Below are 24,930 nucleotides of genomic sequence, written 5' to 3' on the forward strand. Positions count from 1 at the left end.
TAAGTAATAAAAGTTTGTGTTGGCTTAATTGCCACTTCCTATTTATTAGGTGGACTCAAGCGATGAGAATTTGAATTCTGTTTTGGGATGTGGTAATGATATGACAGGAACAGGTAATGGTTTTCTAATGGATTTACACTTGGAGCTCATTCAGGCCCAACATCGAGTAGCTGTGAAACTTCTTAAAATAGCAGAAGGTAGGTTTCAGTAAAGCTAAATTATCTTCATAGCTTTTTAGAGTCCTCAATATATTTTGTAATATCAAGAAATAAAGGAGTATCTGCTTTCTGAAGAGGAGCTGATTTGGGGCAGTTTGTATGCCACGTACAGACAGAAATAATGTACTGAATTTGCAGAGTTTAGATTTACCACATGATACTAGTCTATAACCTCTACTCAACCAATGGGAGTTAACAGCTAACAACTACTGGATTTGATTCCTAGACAGTTTTTTCTGGTATTTCATTTGTAATATTAACTGTTACAGTGTCAGTAAGGGACACTTGGGGGAAATAAAAATACAGAAATAAATAATACATAAATAAAAATACAGATTTTTTTTTTTCCTGTAATGGTAATTTTCTCTCTAGAGAATGACTTGAGTATTGTATGAAATGCTCTTTGTAATCTGAATTTCTACTGTGAAGTTGTCCTTATCTCTTCCCAGTCATCAGATATCCCACTCTTGCCAAATGCCTTCTGAAAATACTCTACTCGCTCTCCCATTCCTGGTGTTGTTTTTTTTTAAATTAAAAGCTAGTATTAGTTTGACACTGCAGAGCTCTCCTGTGCACTGCTCCCTGTGATCAAACAAGATGCCTCTTTTCCTATGATGTTAGTATAACTACTAAAGATGTTAGAGCATGAGGGTGGAATATTAGTGGCATGATCAGTCCAAGAAGTTCTCCTGAACCAAAGAAAAGAAGATGAGATAGAGCTGAGCTTTACTACAAAACTACGTATTAACCCCTCTCACTGAAATTTTCTCAATAGCACAATCAGAATGAATAACTGAGGATTTTCACATAGGTGCTGAAAAGGATGACAGAAGCTTTACATCTAGCAAGTCTCATGTGAAGAATATTAAAGATTTCCATTATTTAACAGGTAAGGCTTATTAATTAATATTCTAGAAGTATAATAAATTATTGCTGCTGTTTTATAAATGTCTTAAAATATCTATTTTACAGAGGCACTTATAATGAGAAAAGTAAAAAAGAATAAGCTATCCAGAGCAATCTTTTTGATGCAAAAGGCTGGACAGAAGTTCCCTAAAGGGTTAACCACTTCTTCCCAAAGGCAGCTACTGGAGGTAATAAAAAAAATCTTATGGTAGAAATTCTTTATCATTAGCGCAGTTTTTCATGTTCTGTATAATTAAGACTTGGATTACTCCTTCTTACAAAAAGGAGAAAAAATAAAGAACTTGAGGGACATTGGGTGTTTTTTAACTTCTGTTGTCAAATTTTTCCTGAGATGTTTCATTACGATGAAAGAAAAAAGTGACTTAAAACAAGGAAAGAGCACATCCCCAAATTTTGTGTGCACAGGAAACCTGAGAGAAGATATCATTTTTATTTCTACACTTAATCACCTAAACTTTGCAGTAATGAACCTATGTCTTGCCAAAATGTTACACAGGTTTCCTTCTCCCCATTGTAACCTTCAACATCCTTCTTCTCCCAAGATCTGTAAGTTGTCTTAGATTACTTTGGCTGATGATGACAACATGGACTTTATTTTATTCTTATTAAATACAGTTTAGAAATTGGAGATTTTGGATTTTCTTGAGGCTAAAAGTAGATTCTTCATGGAATCATTTTGAAGTCTTGTGAAGTCAGTGGAAGTCTTCCCGCTTTGCACCAGCACCTGTCCACGAAAATTGCCTTCTCATCAGCGGGGCATAAAATTTCTTTATAGCCTGTACAAAAGATAACAGAATCTGCACTTCTCACTATATAATAAATGAAAAAATATTTTAAACAAGAAGTTACTAGGAAGTGTTTTCTTTTAAGTGCCACAAATTCAGAAGCATGATAATTAAAACATGTCTTTTATGTCAGAAGAATGCAAAAACTGGATCAGAAAAGACACTAAAAATCTCATATATTTGTAAAATATATGTCATTTATGTATATAAGATTTAGTGATACGGTATGAAAGTTGTAACTATAGTCACCAATGAAGACTTAGGAGCAATTCCCAAGAAATGTGTGGTTATCCCAAACAAACGTTTGCAAAGACCTTATACTGACCTTTAATATATTTTACTTCTGTGCACTTTTCACAGAGAAAGGTGTAGGTAAGAAAATATAATATATTTCTAGCTAGTTACCTGAAAATGTCAGAATTAACTTTGCCTGGACAAACCTAGCATGATCTTCTTTGATATTTGTACTATGCTGAAATATTTAATTATATGCTCAATTAATTTCCTATCTTGAGGTGGATGGTGCTCACTTCATGAACAGCAAATCCATACCTTTATTTTCATGTTTTGGTGTAGATGATTTTGCCTTTTTTATTGTAGAACATTCTAGAGATCTATATAGAATTACTTGTATCTTCTGGTCTTTTCTACTGTACTCAGCACAATAAGATATAAGTCTGTTCTTACTACGCTGCAAAATAGGAAAGCAGCTTATTTTTTTGAGAAACATACAAATAACGTCTTCTCTTCTCATGCAGTAAACCACCAGGCAGATATGGAAGCTTCTGAATTATATGCGTATACTCATCTACATCACACTGTTTAACTACTTGAGCTGCTGTGTACCCTTCATTTTTTTTTGTATTTCTCTAACAGTTGCTTTATTCTTTCTTCCTGTCCTATATGTCTAGTTGGACATTCAAGTCTTTACAGGATTTGGTACACTGGTAGTTCTTGTTGGCCAGCTGTAAAATTGAATTAATGTGATTAAGCTAATACCAGAGTGCAAGTCTGTGGGAGAAGCAGGGGTAAAATGTGTTTTTTTATAGTGACATTTGGCTTCCTCAACCGTAAGATTAGTCTTTCTCCTCTTGCATCACTGCCACATTTATTATCTTCCAAGTTTTACAACTAATGAAGAACATGTCACACAGTACCACTCTCAGTTGCAACACTATCTTTATCCAACCTGGGAGCAGTTACATCTTTGCACTAATAAGAAACATGTCCTCAGAGAAGAATGAGCATGTGATTCTTTTAATTAAAAATGGTATCATAGTACAGCTTACCATAAAGAAGTATAATTTTTAAGGAAGCAATGAAGTTTCTAATTACTGATTGCAAAAGTTGAATGGTTGTGTGAGGGAAAGAGTCACTCCATATCTTGTTCTTTATCTTATATTCTTCCTTAACATTTCTCACTAGGGTGGATGCAACCCTAATCTAAAAGGGGGAGGGAGTGGGGAGAAGTGAGGGGCTGTGCAAATGATTAGCTATGTGATGTCATTAAGGCTCTGTTAAATCTTAGCTCCATGTTTCACTATAACTCTATGGCTAGTTTTTTGTCATTTTTGGACATGAGATACAAGGCTTATTCAATCTGTGATCTGACCCGGTATGGCTGTTCTTATAGCCTTATAACTACAAGAGGACAGAAACAAGGAACTGTTAAGATGCAAGATTATAGCACTGTCACTGAATAACCAATAACTTGGGATTTTCTTTTTCAATTTATCTTTCAGACTCAGTTCAGCCTAAATCCTTGGCAGTGTATGATACTAAAAGATTTCAAATTCAAACTCTAGTTGTAGGAATATATCATCTTCATCTTCTCCCAAAAGAATGTCATTTGTCCAAGACATCCCCCATCTCTTCACCTCTGGGGCCTGTCCTTTTTAGCTTTGATTTGTACTGGACAACTGCCACAAGTAAAGATATAGAAGTACTAGGTTCTTAATGTTAAATTTCCAAGTTAAGTTTCTGTTATCCTGACAATGCAAACAACGTGAAGAAGCCGACCAATTTGCTGTACAGTCCAGTAAGAAAAAAATATACCCTGATCACCAACCAAATGGCCACATAATTACAATAAGCAGGAGACCCCCACATTTTTGGAAGACACTAATAGAAAGTCAGTCAGCTTTCAGCTGTCTACAGGTAACCAATGGAAGTCACTTAGCCCTACTTTTTCTGGGCCTGCATTCTCCTCCCTTTTCTTTATTTCTGGACTTTATTTCTTTTCTGTAATTATGGAGTACAGAAAATCAATCCGACCACTTCCACAGCTCTTTCAGAAATTCCAAAATTAGGTTTCCACCTCTCTCCTAAGTAAGAGTTGATATCTTTTTTGTTTCTTGTTGGAGCTAATCACTGGTTGCCACTAACTGATAATCAACATTATTTGAGATCACTCTCTTTTTTCCTATAGGTTATTCCAAAATTGGATATGCCTCAGCCCTGCCTCTTTCATATGCAACCCTGCAATACCTTTATTGTACACTATGAAATTAATCTGCGTATGTAAGGCTTACACAAAGTACCATTCATCCTAATTTAGGGCATAAGATGATATGAAAATCTATAAAAAGTTTTCTACATAGCAGTGAATTTTTTATAAGGTCATTTTGAAAACCATTTATAAGTGTTGAATCTGTCTGAGTGTTATATATTAATAGTTTTTCCCTTTTGTTTGAATTTAAATCATAGGAAGCACTGACTTTAATTGAGCAAGTTGAAGCTGAACAAAGAGCTTTGTATCACAGTCTTAAAGAAGCTATGAGCAGCAAGAAAAAAAGCAGGACACCTCCTCCTCCTCTATTACTTTCTAGATCACATTGCTCCATGACATTTAAACCAGCCCCATTCTCTTCAGATATTCAGGTAATGTTTTTCATGATGAATGCATAAGAAATAATTAAACAATACATAAGAGAGCAAATGTTATTTCAACAGTGCTGTACTATCACAGCTTTCTCTGTTGTTCTTGAGAAGATTATGTTATTCTGACTTAATTAAGTATACTTTTTTTGCCCCTGTGAGTCAATTGTGACTCACTGTTTTGATCTTCACATTTGCATGAAACTTTATCTCATGCATCATGTTCCTTGGTGTTTCTGTTATATAACATTTATTCTGTTTGTCAAAAGCTCATTCTCTTGCGTAGGGGCTGACGTACTCCTAGTTACATTCTGAAAAGATGCAAGGCTGTTGGATCATGTGGTGCAAGAAAGTATCACACTGAGGCCTCTGTTAATGAAGTGCTGAAGTGCCATAGTTCAGGTGAAAGAATCTACCTTGTGTTGAACATGTAGAATCTCATAACTACTCAGATCATAAAGGATTTTAGGAGAGGTCTCTAGTCTAACCTTCTGCTCAAAGTAGGGTTGGCTGTGAGATTAGACCAGGTTGCTCAGAACTTCATCCAGGCAGTTCTGAAAACCTCCAAAGATGGAGACAGAACAGCTTCTCTGGGTAACCTGTTCCAACTGAGCGACCTGCTCATGGGAAAAACTGTTTTCCTTATGTACAGTTGGAATCTCTTTTGCTTCAATTTACGTCTGTTGTTTTTCATCATCCTACCATGCACTACTGTGAAAAGCCTGGCTGCATCTACTTCATCACTTGCTTGCAGGCTCCTGGTAGGTCTTCTGAAGTGACCTCTTTTCCAGGACAAATAAGCCTAGCTCACTCAGCCTCTTCTTGCAGGGCTCATGCTCCAGCTCCCAACCATCTTGGTGGTCCTCTGCTGTAATCACTCTAGTTGTTGAACAACATTCTTGTTAGAATGGTGGGGGACAGGAGGGAAACTTGCCATGGTATCTAGATGTAGTCTAATGAGTGCTGAGCAATCCTGCCCTCAACGATATCAACTGTTCCCCTCAATTTGGCATTATCTACAAACCTGGTGAGTGTGTGCTCACTTTTTTCCTCAGTTCATTGCTAAAGATATTAAACAGGTCCCAGGATAGTCCCCTGCAGTGCTCCACTTGTCACCACCCTCCAGGTAGAGTGCAAACCATTAACAACTAATCTCTGAGTCTGATCTTTCAACCATTTTTACCCATTTATCTGTTCACACTCCCATACTGTGTCATCCTAACTTGGATACAAGAATACTGGGAGACAATGTTGAAAAAAGTGTCTTGCTAATGTCGGGTAAATGGCATCTACTTCTCTCTCCTCCTCTCCAAATCAAGTAATTTTGTCACAGAGGCCAGTCATGGTGGTCAGCCTTTACCCTTCGTAAATCCATGCTGATTGTTCCAAATCACCTTATTCTCCTTCATATGTCCAGAATGGGTTCAAACAGGCTTAAGTATGAAAAATTCACTAGCTTCAGTTTTCTTGAGAGAGATTTTCATAGTGATTTTGCAAGCTTCTTCAAAATAATGATGTGTATAAAGTCAGTAGAAACTCAAATTTTACTAATAGTGGTAAGAATGTATCTGTGAACAGTTTTCTGACTTGCAGGTTTTTTGCAGTTTGATTGATTAGTGAATTTCAAAGAAATTAGTTAGCGAAAAGTTCTTCCTTTTTATCCCGAATGAACATAAAAAAAATTAATTAAAAAAATTAATTCTTTAATGGCTGGAAGTTAATCTGTTTTCGTAAGCATTAATACTTCATTTTCTTCAATGTAGGAGAGTGACTGTAACATGTTGGGCCAGTAGATGGTGCAATGTGATTATTAGTCTTACAATTTGCGCCCAGATATACTAGAAGGATTTTTTTCTAAAGATACACATAGCTTTTGTACAGACTATGAAAGGTATTTTTTATTAAGAACTTACTAACTGGAAATGGATAATTAGGATTTAATTAGACATATATTGTTCTTGTAATAGAAGTCAAAGTATCTCTAAAATTTACTGATAGTGAAGTTGCTTACTTGCTGAAGATCTCTATTTCAATATCTCCTGAAAAAGTCAGGATTCATTGCAAGACAAATCATATGTATTACAAGAAAAAGAAATATTCTAGCTGTACAGAATTTTTATACGTTGAATAATGACCTCATCTGCCAAATCTAAAGTGGGTTTAAATGTCTACTGAAAGTAAATAGGCTTACTACAGTTTTTAGTAGAAGTTTAATTGAAGAGAACTTCATCAGATGCATAACTTACTGAAATCCATCTGCCCAGTTCTGCAGAGATGAAATAAAAATTAGTTTCCATGTTTGATCTCACTTGGACGCAACTGAGCACTGATCCAGGAATGCAAGCTCACATTCTTCTGTGGTTAAAGGTACTGAAAAGTGTAGATGATATGCCCATGAGATTATCAGTAGCTCGATGACATTAAAAAAACATTGATTTCTATAGGACTGAGAACCTTGGCTTGTTTAGAAAATATTACTGTGGTACTTCATATATGCATTTCTGTTGCCCGCTTTTAAGGACCTGTCCTCAAGTACTTTGCTGAATCAGAACCTGATGTCAACTTTAGAAGAATACCATTGCGAGGATCAAATAAGAGATCTAGATGACTTTAAATTTACAGGATAACCTACTGAGTTTATGCTTTGGGATAGGTTTGAGGTATAGGGTAGCTCAAGGTAGGAGGTAGGATAATGGAGTGTCATCTGCTTTTACTGCCATTGTAGTATATCTAGTTATCTGGCTGAATCAATTAAATAATGTTTCCAGTCCAATTAAGACTATACATTTTTATAACTAAGTTTTTTGTTTTTTTCCAGAGACTGTTTTCACAAAATTATTACATTCTACATTAGGCAAAAGTTGGAAATACTATTAAGTATCAACTCATTTTGTTCTCATTTTCTTCAAAGGTTTCATGGTACAGTATTTTGGGCTGTGTAGCAGGAGGAAGTAATATGAAAGTAAGGTTAAATAACAATAAACTCCCAAATGCAGGAGAAGAGGTAAGACAGAGGTAAAACTCCTTTAGGTCATTCTCTCTTCCTTTAAAAAACCCCAACTTTCTAAATGTATACATCTGATATGTTTTTTTCACCAGGTATCTGACCAAGCCTTTAATAAACTTCTTGATCTTTTATTTTAAGCAACTGAAATTTCACTAGGCTGAAGGCATACCAAAAACCAAAGAAAGTTCTAGGAACCTTTTTGAATAATGAATTAAATGATTCAAGAGCTTCATGTTAGACAAGTCTCTATCCCTTCTGTTATAACTCTGTTTTTTGAGCAATACTAAGAAATACAAAAGGAAAAGAAAGTATATGATGTATTTATAGAGTGTGCCTCAGACACTGCTCTTTCCAGGGATGCAAAAAAAGATAAATTCTAAACAAATATAAAATTTAACATTTTCCTTAATTGTGTGAATTCTATCAGCTATTTCTTCTTAACAAGACTTCACCTCACTTAATTCTGGCAACATGATAATATAACTCCTTCAATAACCTTCATGTTCAGATATGATTGACTTCTAGGTTCATGCTCTTTCCCTTTCATGCTGTGAACATGTGGTATGACAAATCATCCCACACCATCTTTGATTACTTATGACTGGTCATGTGACTGTGTCAGTACTCTTTTATATTATTTCTTTGTCACAATTTGACGTTTTATTTTCTGAATTTGGTTTGGTTTGGGTTTTTTTGTGTAAGTGTAGTTTTTTTCCTTTGGATCACACTCTGATGTTCCTGCACAGACTGAGAGAGTTGTGTTTTTCACTCACTTATGCATGCTATTGCATTGTCCACCTGAATGATGACTGTAATCCATCCAAATACTCTGCATTTTGGGTTTCAAGAAAGGGACAAAAAAGCTTCACCATATCCTCTTCAGCAAATTTTACTGTAGTCTCAGACCTCAGTGATCATTTTTATACCTGGAAATCTTCTTCATGAAGAGTTCTGTTCTTTGCAGGGCAGGTCTCTGTTTTGCATTGTGACAGAAGAATGATCTCAAGCTCTTTTGCCCAATGTTTCAAGCTTTCCTGGTTTTCTGAGCAAGCTCTATACTAACACTGATAGACTTGTCTTTGGTGATGGAGAGGAAATCTCTTTCCCTTTGTGCCTGTTCCCCCTATCTCCTCCCCAAAAAGGAAGGTATATCAAAAAAAGTGTTTGTAGCTACTGGCAATAGAGGCTTTGAAGTTATTCTTGATATTCTTATTATCAAATCCAGAGAACCAAGCTTCCGGTGATGTCCAGTGAGCTGGTTTCAATATACTAACCTGCTCCAGGTGAATTAAGTGTTTCACTGGAGACTCATCCCACTAGTAGTTGTTCTTCCTCTGAACTTTCTGCAATCCATCCAAGCCACTGGTCTCAGCTCTGGCAGGCACTAGAGATGCACAGACCTGAGGTTAACCATATGCCTCAGCAATGGGTGCTGGTTGCTTTGGGATATGCTTTTGCAAAATGCTGATCTGCAGACTAAGTCGCTCTCTGCCTGCTCCGTGGAAAAAGTTTAGAATTCTTGGTAGTGGAATGATCGACATGGCTTGCTCTAAAGGAATACTACGTACTGTCTTACACAAATTTCTGGTCTTCTGAGTTAGGATTCAGCCCCAGCATTTGAAGGGATTTCCGTTATTCAGAGATCTCCTTATGAAGGCCAGACAGCATTTAAATAAGAGCACTGTGGTAATGCTACATTATGATGATCTTGTTTCTCATGTTGTGCTTCAGTCATTGTGTCAGTTGTTTGTTGTTTCAAGACAACAAATGTTACTTTGTGTAAGTTGTCCTGGTTATGGAGGAGAAGGTGGAAAAACCTGTTAGGAGTGAGCCGTGAGGTTAATGTGCGGGTGGACAATTACTTGAAGGAAAAATGAAGAGAAGATCTTGAAAATATGTTGTTTGTTTCACAAACTCCGAAGTCCTGCTAATGGTGCTGAGAGGACCTGAGACATCCTCTCATCCCCCATATCTAATACATGCATGTGGCATGTATGGAGGGGAGCCACATGCTCTTTCTCTGGAAGCACAGCTCAGGGCTAGAATGTTTCCAGCTCAATGACTGCAAGCATGCACACTCAGGGTGTGAATGTGCAAATGGACAAAAATGTCTTGGAGAAACTCCAGGTCCCAGTGCTTAACTGTTCTCTTAGGTTTTGTGCTCTGTATACTCAACTGCATTCCAGAGAAGACAGATACTATTTTTCCTGTCATTTCATTGTATGAAATTGGATTGTATCCAAGACCATTAAATAATTTATTTAACAATAAATTTTAGAATTTGAGATTTTTTTTTATATGTACAGTGGGTATAATTAGAAAATATTTTTATTGATAGATACCAGCTGATGGGAAAAGCCTCTTGGAAATACAAGGCTTAGATACCAATGAGAAATACATATTTGCAGTTGCAGCATATTCTTCTGATGGAAAACTTATTGGTGATGCCGTTGGGGAAACGACTAAACCAATCCTTGCTTATCCACCTCTTTCTGTTACTACTGTTCGAGCCTATCTAACTCAGGTAGGTTTAGAGTCTTTGATAATAAGCACATACTTTAATTTGGTTGTAATTACTTGATTTCACTGGTAGATCTAAAATTTCATCTGGTAAAAATGGAAGACTTTCTTGCCAAATGCTTGATAAGCACAAATCACAATTTTAACATAACAAATGGTATATTTGAGTAACTTAATCCTCAATTCAAAATTGTTGGAAATTCCAGTTTAAGGAGGAAGATCTCAGCTAGTTTTCTTATCCCTGTTTCTGTTTTTCAGTCTGCATTTAATTTCTTTCTTCTTTTTTATAATTTATTTTTTCATTTTTGTGATTGAGACCAAGTGCTAGAAATCATTTTATTAGCCATTACAGTATGGGAGGAAAAATGTGATTGAATTTAGCAGGTGTCAAATCCAACCATTTTCATACTGAAATTATTTTTGTAGTGTCTTGTGGAGGACCACAAAGGCTCTGACAGACCTTTATCATAATTTTCTGTATTCTTAATAAAGAAAATTTAAAACTGATTGTGGCGTGGAAAAAAGTAAAATTATTTAGCCCTATAGATCAGATCATGGGGAACAGTTAGAAGATGTCCTGAAGTATTCCAGAGTAAGAGTTATCCACATGAATTTATGCCTACTTGTGCAGCTCCGTTTACATCTCATTATTCAGAGCAGCAGGGCATTCTGCAGTGTTAGCCAAAGTAAAATGAACCTAGATGAAATGATATGCCTTCAAAAACTGCAGCACAATACTTGTAAGGTATTCCACAAAGGGTTGTTAGATACTTGGTTAACAGTCAAGAAACTCTTTTGCCTTCTCTAGTGCTAATTCTAAAGGCAAACTAATATTAGTAGAATCAGATTGCTACTGCATGTGTTTTATACAAATATGTCAGAATATTCTTACAGAAATTGTAAATTTACATGTTGGGGGCGATTTTTAAAACCTTTCTTTATAATATAATTGTATTTGGCTTGGTTATTTGATGAACATGGAAACTTCCTAATTTTTTGTTTGGTTTGGTTTTTTGTAGGTAGCCTATCAGACTGGCCACTATACACTAGCCAGAGAAGCATTTTCACCAATGTGGGATTATTTTGTTTCAAATTCTTCTCCACTGCCTGCCGATGCAGTTGTTATTTCTGCAAGTAGTAATTTGACTATATCTGAAAACAGGTAACGGGTGAAAACAAAATTAAAATAGTTAATTATAGATGTGCACATTTTATTGTAAAGAGTACCAGGTTGTGAAATTTTGTTCAGACTTGCGATATGAAAAACATTATGAAAAAAGAAGGTGTGAAATGCACTGTAAAAATAGAGTGTTCTGTAATCAGTGGAAGATTTTTCTTATTTATGGAACTGCTAGCATTTACACACCTAATTCTTTATAATGATTGTTGTCTTAAGATAATTGGGAAACATTTATAATGTGGCTATTAATTCTGTGTGATGCATTTTCATATGCAAAATATGTAATGTGCACTGGGTTCTTGACTTTCTAATTTTAAGGGAGCAGTAGAGTTCAGAAACTGTGAAAATTTTGTCAAGAACATCTCTCAAAATGGGTAAATGCTTGCTAATTTTGTTTTTGGGTGCCTGTATAAATCTGCCAATAATCTTCAAATATACTGAAGTGCTTCAGAAGAGAAATTTAAAATTAACTCATTTATAAATAAATTTAAAATGTTCAACCATAATATTACAGGTTTTTCATGATGACAAAGCCCAGGTAGAAATTTTATGGCTACATTCACTGAAATTCAATAGATCCAAATGCAAAAATAAATCACAATTTAATTATTTAACAGATAAAAGAAAGAGACTTATAAAATAATAGACATGAAATATTATAATTAAAATATAGTTTTAAATGTTAGTCAACTGCTTATAATTTGATAATGGATTAACATACAGTATAACTGAACACAAAACATCATCTTCACTTGTGTTGAATTCTTTTTAGACTAATGCTTTCATTAGGAAAGTTTTGGCAAACTTGTGGAGGAGGTATGAAGAAGTTTTGCAGGATCTCTGTTTCAGTTTGACAGACCATCTTAGTTTTGAAACCATAATGACAAGAAGCAACCTTATTGCATGTGCGTTAATAGTTCTTGAATGTTTCAAGCATTAAAGAAGAAATAAAGAAATAAAGATCTTTGTTTCAAGATCAAGGTATCAATTAGGGGGATCTCCTAAAACTTTAGTCAAAATACTTCCATTTCCACTTTACAGACAGAATAACCCGGTAATCCGCTATTCTGAGACATATGATGTAGCTAGCGTTTTCTCTGTATTGTTTTGATATACTTGCATCAGAGCCCACGGTTTTCTCAGGGTAATGCTGTTTGGATGCAAGCAGATAATGTAGGCTTGCGTGTGTTTTGAATCCTGTTACAGAAGAAAGTAATGTGTCTATGCGTACTTCTTACTTGGGGCTCAGCCAGGCTACTGGTGTGGATCCTGTCTGTCCTTCAAGTGCCACCAACATGTCTGATACTAGGCAGACAAATTGACTGACGGTGTTGATGTTACATGCCATAAGAGCATTTAGGATTTACAGGCAGCCTGTGGACTGCATTGATGCAGGCAGATAATCGGTAGGTATCCTGTTTCATCACTATGTGGGTGTTTTAAATCCGTCCCTGGCCTAGGCAACAAAGCAGGAATGCAAGTCTGGTCATTGTTTTTCATTAATTTTTTTTCCTAATCAGCTCTTCTTTTTTTTAAAAACGCATACAGCTCTAGAGATGACGTGAATGAAGCTACTTTCAGATAAACCAAATGAAGACAGAAAATTTTAAATAGCGGTGCAAAGCAGTTTCAGGGATTTTGCTTTTCTGACAGTTATGTCCAAGCCTTTCTTTTTTTTTTTTTTTTCCCCCCGAATTTATATGGAAGAGTCTCAAAGCTGCAGTATCAGACCTGAAATAAGGCACTTTCAGTTTTACTAATCAGTAGCTAGGAAATTAGATGGACTAGCTTGAAAGTACATAGGACTTAAAAGAGACAGTAGAGGGAGCTGGAAGGAAAGGAAACCTCATGTTTCTAGCCAGAAGCCCTGTTGATATCTTGGTAATATCAAGTATATGAATGTGTCTATTTGATCTTCCTTCTTGAGTTGCAGTCTCTTCCAGGAAATACAATCGAGGAGAAGGGGGAATTTATTTCTTATACTTCAAAATCATAGCATTTTTCCTCTAACAAAAATATTTTAAAAATATACCAAGGACAAATACCCCCCTACCCCCAGGGAAGAAAAAAAAATGCCCAACAAAAAAGCAGGCACAAGAAAAGAGATTCTTTTGAGACTTGTAATACAAGACATCAGTGATGAAAAGGAGTCTGTTACTAATACTTAGTGATGGACTTCACAACTGCATGTGTCATTGTCAGAACACAGAAAAGTAATGTGTAAAAGGAGATAGTTAAAATAAATAAGCTGTAGAATCCCAAGTTTTCAAAGAAAGTTCAAAGTAAGTTTCATTGGATTAGATGCAACAGCTAAGGAAAAGCTGTCTTAGGATAGTAGAAGGTGGACACCAATTTGAAAAGGAGTTGATTTATCCCTTTTATTTATTTTTTATGTTAGAAATTTTAAGCAATTTTTTCAGTTTTATGTATAAATCTGATTTCCAGAAGTAGCTACAGTAATCCTTTTTGTCCATAATTTTAAAATTAAAGACTGCATTTTAATATAATGCATTTTCAGGCATGCAATATATGAATGGACATTAACATGCTTTTAGCATTCTTTCGCTTTTTTATTTTGCAGGTTACGTTTTGAAGCTGTATCTCAGAGTTCTCCTATTACCTTGCACCTCTTTCTAAGGAATATATTTGCTGTCTGTGATATTAATGTCATGGAAGGAGCACTCTTCTGTGATTCCATCTGTTCCAATGAGATACTTTATAAGGAACAAGTATGTATGGCTTAAAATAATATTGATTTGATTTTACTTTTTGATCAGGTTATTTCATCATTGCCAGATAAATGTTGCAATGTGCTAATCCTATTTACAGAATACTTCATTTTCTGTGAGTTACCTGGTCTTCCTTTCTGAATCATTTTAATAGCTGTTGGTTATGTTGTATCTTGGTGCAAAGTTGGTTTCTGAATCAGTTATTGCCTAATCCAAAGCGCAAGGAAGGGTTTTCCTTGACTTAAGTGGTAGATTATAATTTAAGAAAAAAGTGTAATTGTTGTTTTTGTCCTCCTAAGATGCACCTTGTTTTTTTAATTTTAAACATTTCTGTTATTTAATACATATATTTTCATTAATATTTAACTTCTAGCAGGGTTTCATGGGTTTAATATGCTAAGCTTCTTTTATCTTATTTCAGACTTTCTTATAGTATAATGCCATGTTAATGACACAAAAAACTTTCTTTTTTATTTGGATAGTCAAGCTTTGCCTCCTGTATTATTACATTCGTATTCCACTCTTTCTTTGAAGTACTTGTCTCATAAAAATGTGAGCAGTCGAATACTCAGTGATTTTACTGTATCTATTCACACATGCAAGGACTGCAGCAGATAACTGGAAGGGGAAAGAAGGAATTGTTACCCTCCCATACCTAGTCTGAGAGGTTAGCACGTAAAATTTCCAGTCCACACAGGTTGAGGTTGTTAACCAGGCTTTGTAAATTATATGGATAAATTCAGAGAGCACAATTAAGTCAAGAACAATCATTGCCTTTAGAATCATGAATAATGTTGCATTTGTTCATATACTTCTAACCAATGTCAATGTAAATTCATTTTTAAACTTTTATCTTTTATCTTTTTAACACTGCTTTTTAAACTGCAATAACATCTGTCTTCTTTCGCTCTCAAATGATTTAAAACAAAATGATAAAAAACAGAATTCATATTTGAATCAAAATGTGTTTTTCTTGTACAGGTTGCTAGATTAGCAGAATGTGAAAGAATGACTGTGGCAATTGAACTTAGCAATTGGTTGAATGATGCAAGCTACACCCTGCAGTCTGTTGTACAATGTTATGGTCTCCTTGCTCCAATTATTTATCACAAGATCTCTTCAGTGCCAGTAGTTCAGGTGAGAGTATTTTAAGACAAAGCATCTGGTATCCAAGACCTGCAATTATAGTGATTCAAATTTGTTGTAGTTTAGCCCCAGCCGGCAACCAAGCACCACGCAGCCGCTCGCTCACTCCCCCATGGTGGGATGGGGGAGAGAATTGGAAGAGTAAAAGTGAGGAAACTCATGGTTTGAGATAAAGACAGTTTAATAAGTGAAGCAAAAGCCGCGCATGCAAGCAAAGCAAAACAAAGAATTTGTTCACTACTCCCCATGGGCAGGCAGGTGTTCAGCCATCTCCAGGGAAGCAGGGCTCCGTCACGCGTAATGGTTTCTTGGGAAGACAGACGCCATAACTCCGAACCTCCCTCCACCCCTTCTTCTTCGTCCCAGCTTTATATACCGAGCATGACATTATATGGTATGGAATATCTCTTTGGCCAGCCTGGGTCAGCTGTCCCAGCTGTGTCCCCTCCCAGCTTCCCGTGCACCCCCAGCCTGCTCGCTGCAGGCCAGCACAAGAAGCTGGACTGTCCTTGACTACTTAGCAACAACTCAAAACATCAGCACCTTATCAATATTTTCTCATCCCAAATCCAAAACATAGCCTCACGCTAGCTTCTATGAAGAAAATTAAGTCTACCCTGGCTGAAACCAGGACAAAATTAAACTTATAATGGAGTGTACAGTGGGAGAACTAACTATCTAGGCTTCAAGTTCTTAGTAGCTGCTGAAAGAAAAGCCTTTTATGGTTTTATGTGTTCCCAGAGCATATATGTTCAGTGTAAGCTGCACAGATTCTGCTCTCAGATATGTTAAAGTAACTGTAGAATATTGTTTCTTGAGGATGATTTGTTGGTATTTTTAAACTACAGTAGAATCTAAGAATGTAACTTCTACTTGAATGCTATTTGCAGATGGCAATTTTGAGGAAAGAAAAGCAGCATTTTCCTATGGCTTTTTTTGGAATGTTTCATTTACAGTTTTCTTATCTTCTTTAAAAAAAGGCTATTCAATGCTTAGATAATGCAGTCTTTAGTTTTCAGGCATGTGCTGCTTTCCAGAAGCAAGAACCTTCTCTTTGAAAACAGAGAAAAACAGAGAAAACCTAAATCCTTTCCTGCCATTTCTGAAGCGGCAGAGTTGTTTTTTAGATTCAGCAAAGATACAGTAGAAACATGCAACTTTTTTCCCATAACTAGGTAGTTTTGTCAGGGAGCAGCAATAAGAGCATGTTTGATCTATGAGGAAGGATGAGGTGACTGCAGTGCAGACAAGGCACAGACTAACAGCATCTGAACATGGCAGACAGAGCAGCGTGTTGGTAAGAGGATCCACTGAGAGTCCAGAGAAGGTGAAGTTATTGGGCTGGCCATCCAGGAGAAAAAGTCAGGAGCTGCAGGAGTTGGAGCTAGAGACTGGAGACAAGGCTACAACATGGGTCCAAGGTCTATTCAGGAGACAGAACTGAAGACCAGCACATCAATACCATAGCTCAAGAATGGACTGGAAGCTTGTGTATGAGCTTAAATGGGACTCCTGGCCCCTGGGCAGAAGGTGTGAGAGAAGGCCCCAAGTGAGGCTGCTCAGGGAGCAACTATTGGGCATTCAGGGCCCTAAGAAGATTTTAGGAGTGTTTAGAAAAAAAAAAAATCTGTTTACACACAGGGATAACCTCTTACTTAAGAAGTCATTGGCTGTAATGACCTACTAAAAGCACAGCTAGCCACTGGAAATGGCTCCTGTTTCAGATTTCCTAATTAAAAGGAAAAATAATTTAGTCACATGTTCTTTTCATGTCTGATGATAGACAAAAATGGGAGAAAGTCTTTTATTTTTAAAGCATACTGGAAACATTTTTGTTGCATTTAAAATTCTGACCAGCTTGATGTATTTTTAAGCAGTGCTCTGCTAGGAGTATGTCATCTCACTGAATTAAGCATTCCTTGATTCCATGTTAATTAAGTCAGCAAAAATAGCCATCATGTATCTGTAATTTAATGTCTGTGATTTTATGTGGACATGCCATTTATTCCAAAGGACTGTGATTGAAATCTTGACACCGTTAAATTCAATGGGAATTTTATTACTGGCTTTTGCTGAGCTACCATTTTATCCTATCTGTTAGATTTCAAAGTATTTTTAATGTTTACCATTAAATACAATAGGCTATACAGAGGTACAAGCTTGTAAGTTTGTTGCATACTCCAAACTTTGCTTTAACCCTTGTATTTACAGATCCTCATTAAGTGCCTGGCTGTCCTTCAAGAAATTCCAAGTGCTACTTTGCAGAGGAGGCAGGCAGGATGTTATGAGAGTATTCAGCATATGATAGCTTGCACTTCATTTTATACAGCAAAGGTATGGTGTGTTTTATTGTGCTTACAGCTTGGTTTAAGATACAGCTCTTGCCATTTAGATAAAAAAAATAAGATTTAGTAAGCTGGCCTTCACAGTGTTATCTTAGAGAACCGGCACTCTTAAATAGTAAAGGTATAGAAATATTTATTAGTATCTTTGTATCAGTGCATTTTATATAATAATGACATTTTGACTTCTCAATAGAATTGAGAATTTTCATTTGTTCAGAAAATAGACCATAACTACTAGTCCATGAAAAGGCAATCTGTATTTTATATCATTGTGTGTATTTTTACATTTAAGGTAGTACTATTTTCAATAAGGCCTATATGTAATACATAAATTTAAAAGTTTATTTACTGCAAATAGGCCATATTTATAGTTTTAATCAGATTAGCATATCTGTCTTATTTGCTAATTAGATACAAGAGAATTTAGTCCCATATGCTGGCAGGAACATAATATCTGTCTGTAGATCACATTTATCATTCAGATACTCAACCTATTTAGTGAGATAAGGAGAAATGTGGTACCGGTAGGATTTTTTTCCTCAGGTATAGAGACATGCTAGAGCTAAAGTACCTGCCACAATAAATGTATGATGCTGAAAAAGTCATCTTCCCTCTAGCCTTGAGTACACCTCAGCTAAGAGCTCATACTGAAGCTGAGCTGTGGCTGATGCATTGAGGGATTCCCCTGTGTTGGTCATCCCTCATCCTGGTCTTTATAGGAGCTGGATCTCTATGCTCACCTCACAAGACCAGATCAGTGTCAAATATCCTTAAAAGTACACTGCAAGAAGACCCAGTTTTCATTCTTTCTATAAAGATGAGTATTTTAAGCCTTAGTGTTATCATTTTTGTTGTATTAATCAATTATTTCATGGCTGTGAGGGCAGTGTCGGGGCATGATGAGGGCTGGGGAGCCAGGAGCCGAGGGCAGTGCCACAGCCGGGAGGGCAGCACCTGGCAGTCAGGTTCAACCAGGAGTCCAGATCACCGGGTGAATTTGTGGTGACGAGGCAGGTCTGAGCTGAAGCTGGGAAGTCAATCCACAGGTCAGGATCAGATCTGGTGAAGGTAGCTAGGGTCAGACACAGCCCAGCAGACTGGTCCATTGTGATGGGAGCAGTCTGAGGTCAAGCTGAGAAGTCAGTCCATGGGTCAGGTGGATCCATTGCCAGGCCCAGGCATGGCTTGGAGCATGCTGGAGACCAACATTCCTGCCTCAGAGGGGCTGGCAGGGACAGTAGGCTCAGAGCTGAACTGAAAGGGAGCTCTGGGCCCTGTGGGGGAGCGCCTAGGTGGGGGCTGTCAAGGCCAATAAAGCCTATTAGGAACCTTGAAACCTTGATATAGTGCTTGTTTGTTGTTGGATTCCCCAGCTAAATGACTGTCTGCTTGTACTGCTGATTTTTTTTTTCCCTTAGAGATAGGGTTTCAACACAATAGCACACAGAATAACAAACAGAATGAGTGAATTGCAAATGCTTCTATTTAATCCATGATATATGGTTTTCTGTTGAGTTACAGTTACTGTATTTATCCTAAAGTAATCTATACACTTATTTTGTATCCCAAAGACAAACATGCTGAAGTTTGAAGTGAAATTACCTTGCCTATAGTAGAAGCACTCTGGCCTTTAGAGCTCTATCTAAAGAAGATAAAGTCATCTAAAAACATTCCCTACACTGTTCATTTATAAATTTCATAATTTTAAAAATAAATTTCACCACTCGTTTCACTAATACAGTTGGGATTTTCAAATGTGCCCTTGATACCAGAGAGGTAAATGAAGATCATTTAGTTACCCTTTATATTCTTTGATAGCTGTACTGCCTGAGAGCAGGGAGAATGTCAATCACAGCAATAGATACTTCTGGTTAAATCTTTCTATTCTCTGAGGGATAGGTTAAACAGAAGTAGAACACATAGAAAACATAACTGCAATTCCAGTTATTTTACAGATCTATAGTCCTCTTTTTTTATTAAACAAAATTTAAGTATTGAATATTTAATTTCTATTTATAATATTAATGCATTTTGATAATTATAAGTAGACAATAATGAAACGTTACATGTTATGCAAAACAAAATATGCAACACATGATTCTTTAATAGGTACTACGTTCATGGAAAGAATATGAACTAGCAGTAATTATTGTTAACTATGGCAAAAAATTGTTGGATTCCTCATCAGCAACTTCACCCAGCTTGTCAGGAGCTATGAAAACTGAAGAAATACACACTAACGAAGTTAAAGTAATTGCTCTGATTTTTACCTTTTCTTTTCTCTAAATACTGTATTATTTTGAAGACTACATATATTAACTTTTTGTTTTAAAAGTGATTGGATGAAGGAAGAGTTTCCTTGTAGAATAAGAGTTCCTGAAGTACAGCTAAGAGGCTTCTATTTAATTGTAGCCATCTTTCTTAAGACCAGTTGCAGATTGCAGTGGGTACAAGGTCTCATCTTGTTGAACTGGATAGGGCTTAGTAATATTACAGTTCAGAGCAATGAGGATCCTGTAGATATTTATACATATCCCTAACTGATCTTCACATATAGTTTGCAGGAATGCTGTGTTAGACAGAAAAAATAATTAAAGCATTGTATAAGTAAAGAAGAGCAAAAACATCCTAAATAATGTAGAAACTTAGCCTCTTATTTTGTGTAGCAGCTGCTTGAAACGGAGTCATAATAAGACAGTAACATAGGAATTGTGTAGACTGAAAAATATTTCTCAATGGAGGAAGAACTTTCAATCTCAAAGACCTTAATATTTAAATTACAAAGAGATGCAGCAGGTTGTGAGGTTTTCCTGCAACTTAGAATCAGAGTAAAGTGTTGATTCTCCATACTTTTCTATCTGTTTTTTTAAAAATAATTTCAGAAGAGATTTTACTGGAGAGGAGATTTGAAAAAGAGGTAAGAAAGTAGGAATAATGAGAGAGGAAGAAAGGAAGCAGTGTGAGTGTGAAACCGAGGTATATTAAAGAGAGGGACAAAAAGTCAATCAGCTTACAGGGAAGGATTTCTGTAAGAAAAGTTGTAGGACACTACAGGACAAAATTTTCTCCATTGTTTATTGCTGAGTTTATGTTAGCTGTTCCCAGGTTCATACCAAAAAAAGAGAAAGGAATCTAAGATCATAGGAACAATATAATATTTTCAGCCAAGTAGGGCTGACTGAAAATTACATTTTCACTGAAGTGAAAAAAAAGAACTATCTTTCCAGAGGAAGATTTTGATTTCTGTAGGCAGTAAATAGTCTACAAGAGATTATTTTTTTCTGGAAAACAACATATTTTGTCAAACGATCTGTTAAAGTGTGTTGTAGTAGCTTGTGGGACTTTCCTAAAAATTTGCTTGGTGGCAGAGCATCTCCCTTGGAGATCAATCAAGAATGAACAATGGACAAGTTTCTGAACATAAATTTTATTTCACTTGAAAAGTAAGACAATATTGATGAAAATATCAGATATAGAATTAGAAGACTTGGAATCTAACCTAAACTCCACTATTGACCTGCTGGTTTTAGTTAGGTAAAAACTTAAGTTTTCATAACTAAGTTTTGGATATTTCAGGCCACTTCTGCAAAGACGTCCCATTTAGCTGCAATAGAAAAAGCAACAGAAAATCTGAGTGCTCTTGAATCAAATCTCCTCAGACTGACAAAACCAGGTGGGTGTACTATTAAAACACTTCTTACCTTTTTCTATGGAATTTTCTATGGTTTATTTGTAAAAATTATTTACCGAAGAAGTGCTTTTATTTCATATATCTTCCATGATAAATCAACCAAAATCATCATTTCATTGATCTTATTTATACCTGGTAGTGATGTGTATAATGACTTTTATTCATGTTTCTCATAATTTCCACCAAAACAGTCATTCCTTCTTAGAAAGGAATAGTCATGTTTGTTCTATTCTGCAAATGTGTATGTTTTCCCAATCTGTTTAATTTTGGCTCCATGTTGTTTAGGCTTGCTTTATCTTCCTAAATCAGAAAATGCAGTGGCAAAGATCATCATCCACTTACAGCATGTCTTACTATCCTACCAATGCTAGTAGTATTGACCACTGCAGGTAATTTTAGTGGAGAAAAGACTTGCTGAAGGAAGTTAACAGAAATTGTCCTTTTTGTGAAGAAATTGCACGTTTCCTAGCATTTAACTACCTTGTAACTCAGGAATTAATATATCAGCTTTAAAATATCTTAGAGTCTGGATTAAGCACAAGAATTTCCAGGCTAATAGTTCTGTAACTATTGTTACATGAATGTAACATTCTAGTAATCTAGATGTGGTCTCAGAAGTGCCGAATAGAGGCAAATAATCACTTCCCTTGACCTGCTGGCTATGCTGTTTCTAATACAGCCCAGTATGCAACTGATCTTTGCTTGCAAGGGTGTGCTGCTGACTCATGGTCTATTTATTGTTCATCATCTCTGTATATGCATTTGTCTTAAAAGAGAAAACATTTCTGCAATAAATGGGATAAAAAGAATGATGCAAAAATTCCATTCATCTGTGCGCTGATCCTTCATTTTTTGCTGCTGACATCGATGCCTGCATTCCTGCAGAACAAGTTACAGAATGAATGAATTCTCTAAGTTAACTGAAAACTACATTGATTAATTAATAGAATAATGTTCCATTCTTACTTAACAGAAAGTTAAATTAACAGGTTGATCAGTTAGAGAAGAACACATTTTCAGTAATTGGCAAATACTTGATGGCTGAAGTCTGCTCTGTCGCTGAAATAGCACATTTGTCAAGAAGTTTCAGGATACAAATTGAAGAGGAGTCTTTTGCTGAGGCCACACAAAATAAATAACAAAGTTTACAGCTGTCCTTACAAATGTTTAGGACAGTGTGCACACCTGTAGGGCATGCTGTTAAAAATATATTGGAAAAAATTTTGTCATAGGAAATCCTTAAAAGTGGATCAACACTAAGCATTCCATTGATGATAGTCTATGAGAAAAATGAAAAAGAGCTGCATCTGCCTCCTTAATCAGAAACTGATTAAAAACTGATTAAACTGATAAAAAAAATTCTTACACAGTACAATTTAAATTCTGAAATTTCAAATGTTTTCCCCCTTAAAATTTTTGGGAAGTATTATTCTTTGTGAAAATGCTCATTTGAACCAAAATATTTTTGAATTTGTCAAATAGGAGGGAGTACTAATAAAGGATGTGACTTGTCCTAAAAAGAAAATTTAAAAAAATCTTCTTGTCCTGCTGCCTGTTGATTTAATTGGACGTTATTTGCATTCAACAGACTTTGACTGCTACCGCTGGAGGGTGTAGCTATTGATCCACTATCACAACTGGTTGTTCCAGAGTGCACTTTTAACCTTGCTTTTTTCAGGGACAAGCTGCATTGATCTTTTTCAACCACAGAACTTGCCTAAGCACAAAATTTGTAGGTCATGTTTCTTCATTAAGGCAAAATAGCAACTAATATATGTGACATTGTTCTGGTGCTCATCAGCTGGTAATGCAGTTGTATTTAACTCTCAGAAGCTTGAATCCAAGTTACTGTTCTCCTATATATTATATATACTATTTATATCTATATATTGTATATATTATTTACAACTATAATATAAAATTTGTAGAATATAAATACATTTCTATATATTTATTTATATAGATATTTAAGTGAAAAAAAATAATCTGTTACCTACTTATGCTATCCATATGCCAAGCATATATGTAAGCACTAGTCGCTAATAGCATCATGTGTTCAGTTCCTGTTCCATAGCTTTAAATACATTTTTGAGCATATCCTTACTGCACACCATCCTCCACAGATGATTTCTATGGACCTTTGTTATGAATGAACACCAGACATCCTCATTAGTTTAGTTGCTGGAAATTCATCAGTCACATCCGTAAGCTCTTTGTTATTTAAGTGGCATAGCTACTTATGCTAGAAGAAAAGAGCAAGCTTTTGAATTTCTCTCTGGATGACAGAGAGAGATGTAAAAGCAAACTCTGTGCTAAAGAAGGATTTTTCTAGTCTTCAGTTATGATTCCAGGTAGAGTTTCTGTTGTGCACTATCTCTGCTTGTCATAATGGATTTGATTTGATTATTGATGTAGCGCATGGATCAGAGCTTACAGGACAGGAAGATCCTTTGTTCCTCTACCCTGTAATTTCATGTTGGACATCAAACAGTGCTTATCGAGAAGGTAGGATAATTGGTGTTTATTTTAATTACAAAGGCTTCTTTACTTCAGAAAGTTGCCAGTAAAGCTGTCTACTTCTTGCTTGGAACAAGGTTTCAGAAACTTTCTCTTCATTTTGTTCTCAAATATACAAAATCAAGTAAAACAGCTTAAAAAGAATTCTTAATGGATTCACATTTAGAAGTGTATGAAATACTTGCAAAAATATTTTAGATGTTGAGTATATGACATATTAATATTTTAAATTGAATAATATTTATTTTCTAATAACATTAAAAATGAACTCCTTTTTTAAAAGTTGTGTCAAGTTTTCAAAGATCCTGTTTGTGAGCAAAGTTTTTTTTTAAGTGAGATACCCCATTTCCACATTAAATAATATTACTGAAAGAGGAGTTCACAAAAGTCTGAGTACACTTGCGTTTTTGAAATAGCATTTAAGATTCTGGTATGTGGCCTTTGCCACTGCCTTATTTTTATAATTCTGGTGTTCAAAATAACAAATGGAGCCTACCCTGTAAAACTAGTATAGCTTTCAAGTAAGATAAATGCTGCTTTATTTTTTGATGGTAAAAAATTATGAAGATGGCCGAACAGTAAAAGTGGTTTGCAAACAATTAAAAAGCTGCCTAAAATCTAGACAACACAGCTCCACTGCTGCCATGAGAACTGTGTGATACTTGTACACTAATGTGACTGTCACTAAGAATAGCATCCTAAATGAATAGGATGCAGATACTTTGTTTATACTTGCTTTAGTGTTTTTTTCAGGATTTTCAGGCATGTGTACAATTAGGCATGTTGAATATTCTTACAAAATATTTTTGTGCTATGTACTGCATGATAGAAAAATAGCTCCAAACCTGTTTTCTCAGTCCCTAGGATGTTTGACATTCTAGGAGTGTAAATAGAGTGAACTTGTGATTCTGGATGCCTGCTCACAAGAAGTATTCAGTAACTGCTATTGTGTACCATGACCTATCTGATTTTAGTATCAGTATGCCTT

General features: G+C 35.7%; 1 protein-coding gene across 1 annotated transcript in view; it reads left to right on the top strand.

The window, feature by feature from the left end:
* The window catches only part of CFAP54 (cilia and flagella associated protein 54), a gene marked incomplete at both ends in the record, with an annotated part of 116,936 nt that overhangs the window by 34,095 nt on the left and 57,911 nt on the right, over positions 1-24,930 (top strand). Inside the window, 13 exons of the mRNA XM_082010865.1 lie at positions 50-197; positions 1,030-1,107; positions 1,191-1,312; positions 4,637-4,810; positions 7,719-7,811; positions 10,153-10,338; positions 11,354-11,496; positions 14,096-14,243; positions 15,225-15,380; positions 17,601-17,723; positions 19,844-19,984; positions 21,311-21,407; positions 23,841-23,930. Of these exons, the coding sequence (XP_081866991.1) occupies positions 50-197; positions 1,030-1,107; positions 1,191-1,312; positions 4,637-4,810; positions 7,719-7,811; positions 10,153-10,338; positions 11,354-11,496; positions 14,096-14,243; positions 15,225-15,380; positions 17,601-17,723; positions 19,844-19,984; positions 21,311-21,407; positions 23,841-23,930 (1,699 nt within the window). The remainder of the gene's footprint in view (positions 1-49; positions 198-1,029; positions 1,108-1,190; positions 1,313-4,636; positions 4,811-7,718; positions 7,812-10,152; positions 10,339-11,353; positions 11,497-14,095; positions 14,244-15,224; positions 15,381-17,600; positions 17,724-19,843; positions 19,985-21,310; positions 21,408-23,840; positions 23,931-24,930) is intronic.

This window comes from Phaethon aethereus (assembly GCF_964289735.1).
Source record: "Phaethon aethereus genome assembly, chromosome: 1".
Taxonomy (NCBI): Eukaryota; Metazoa; Chordata; class Aves; order Phaethontiformes; family Phaethontidae; genus Phaethon; species Phaethon aethereus.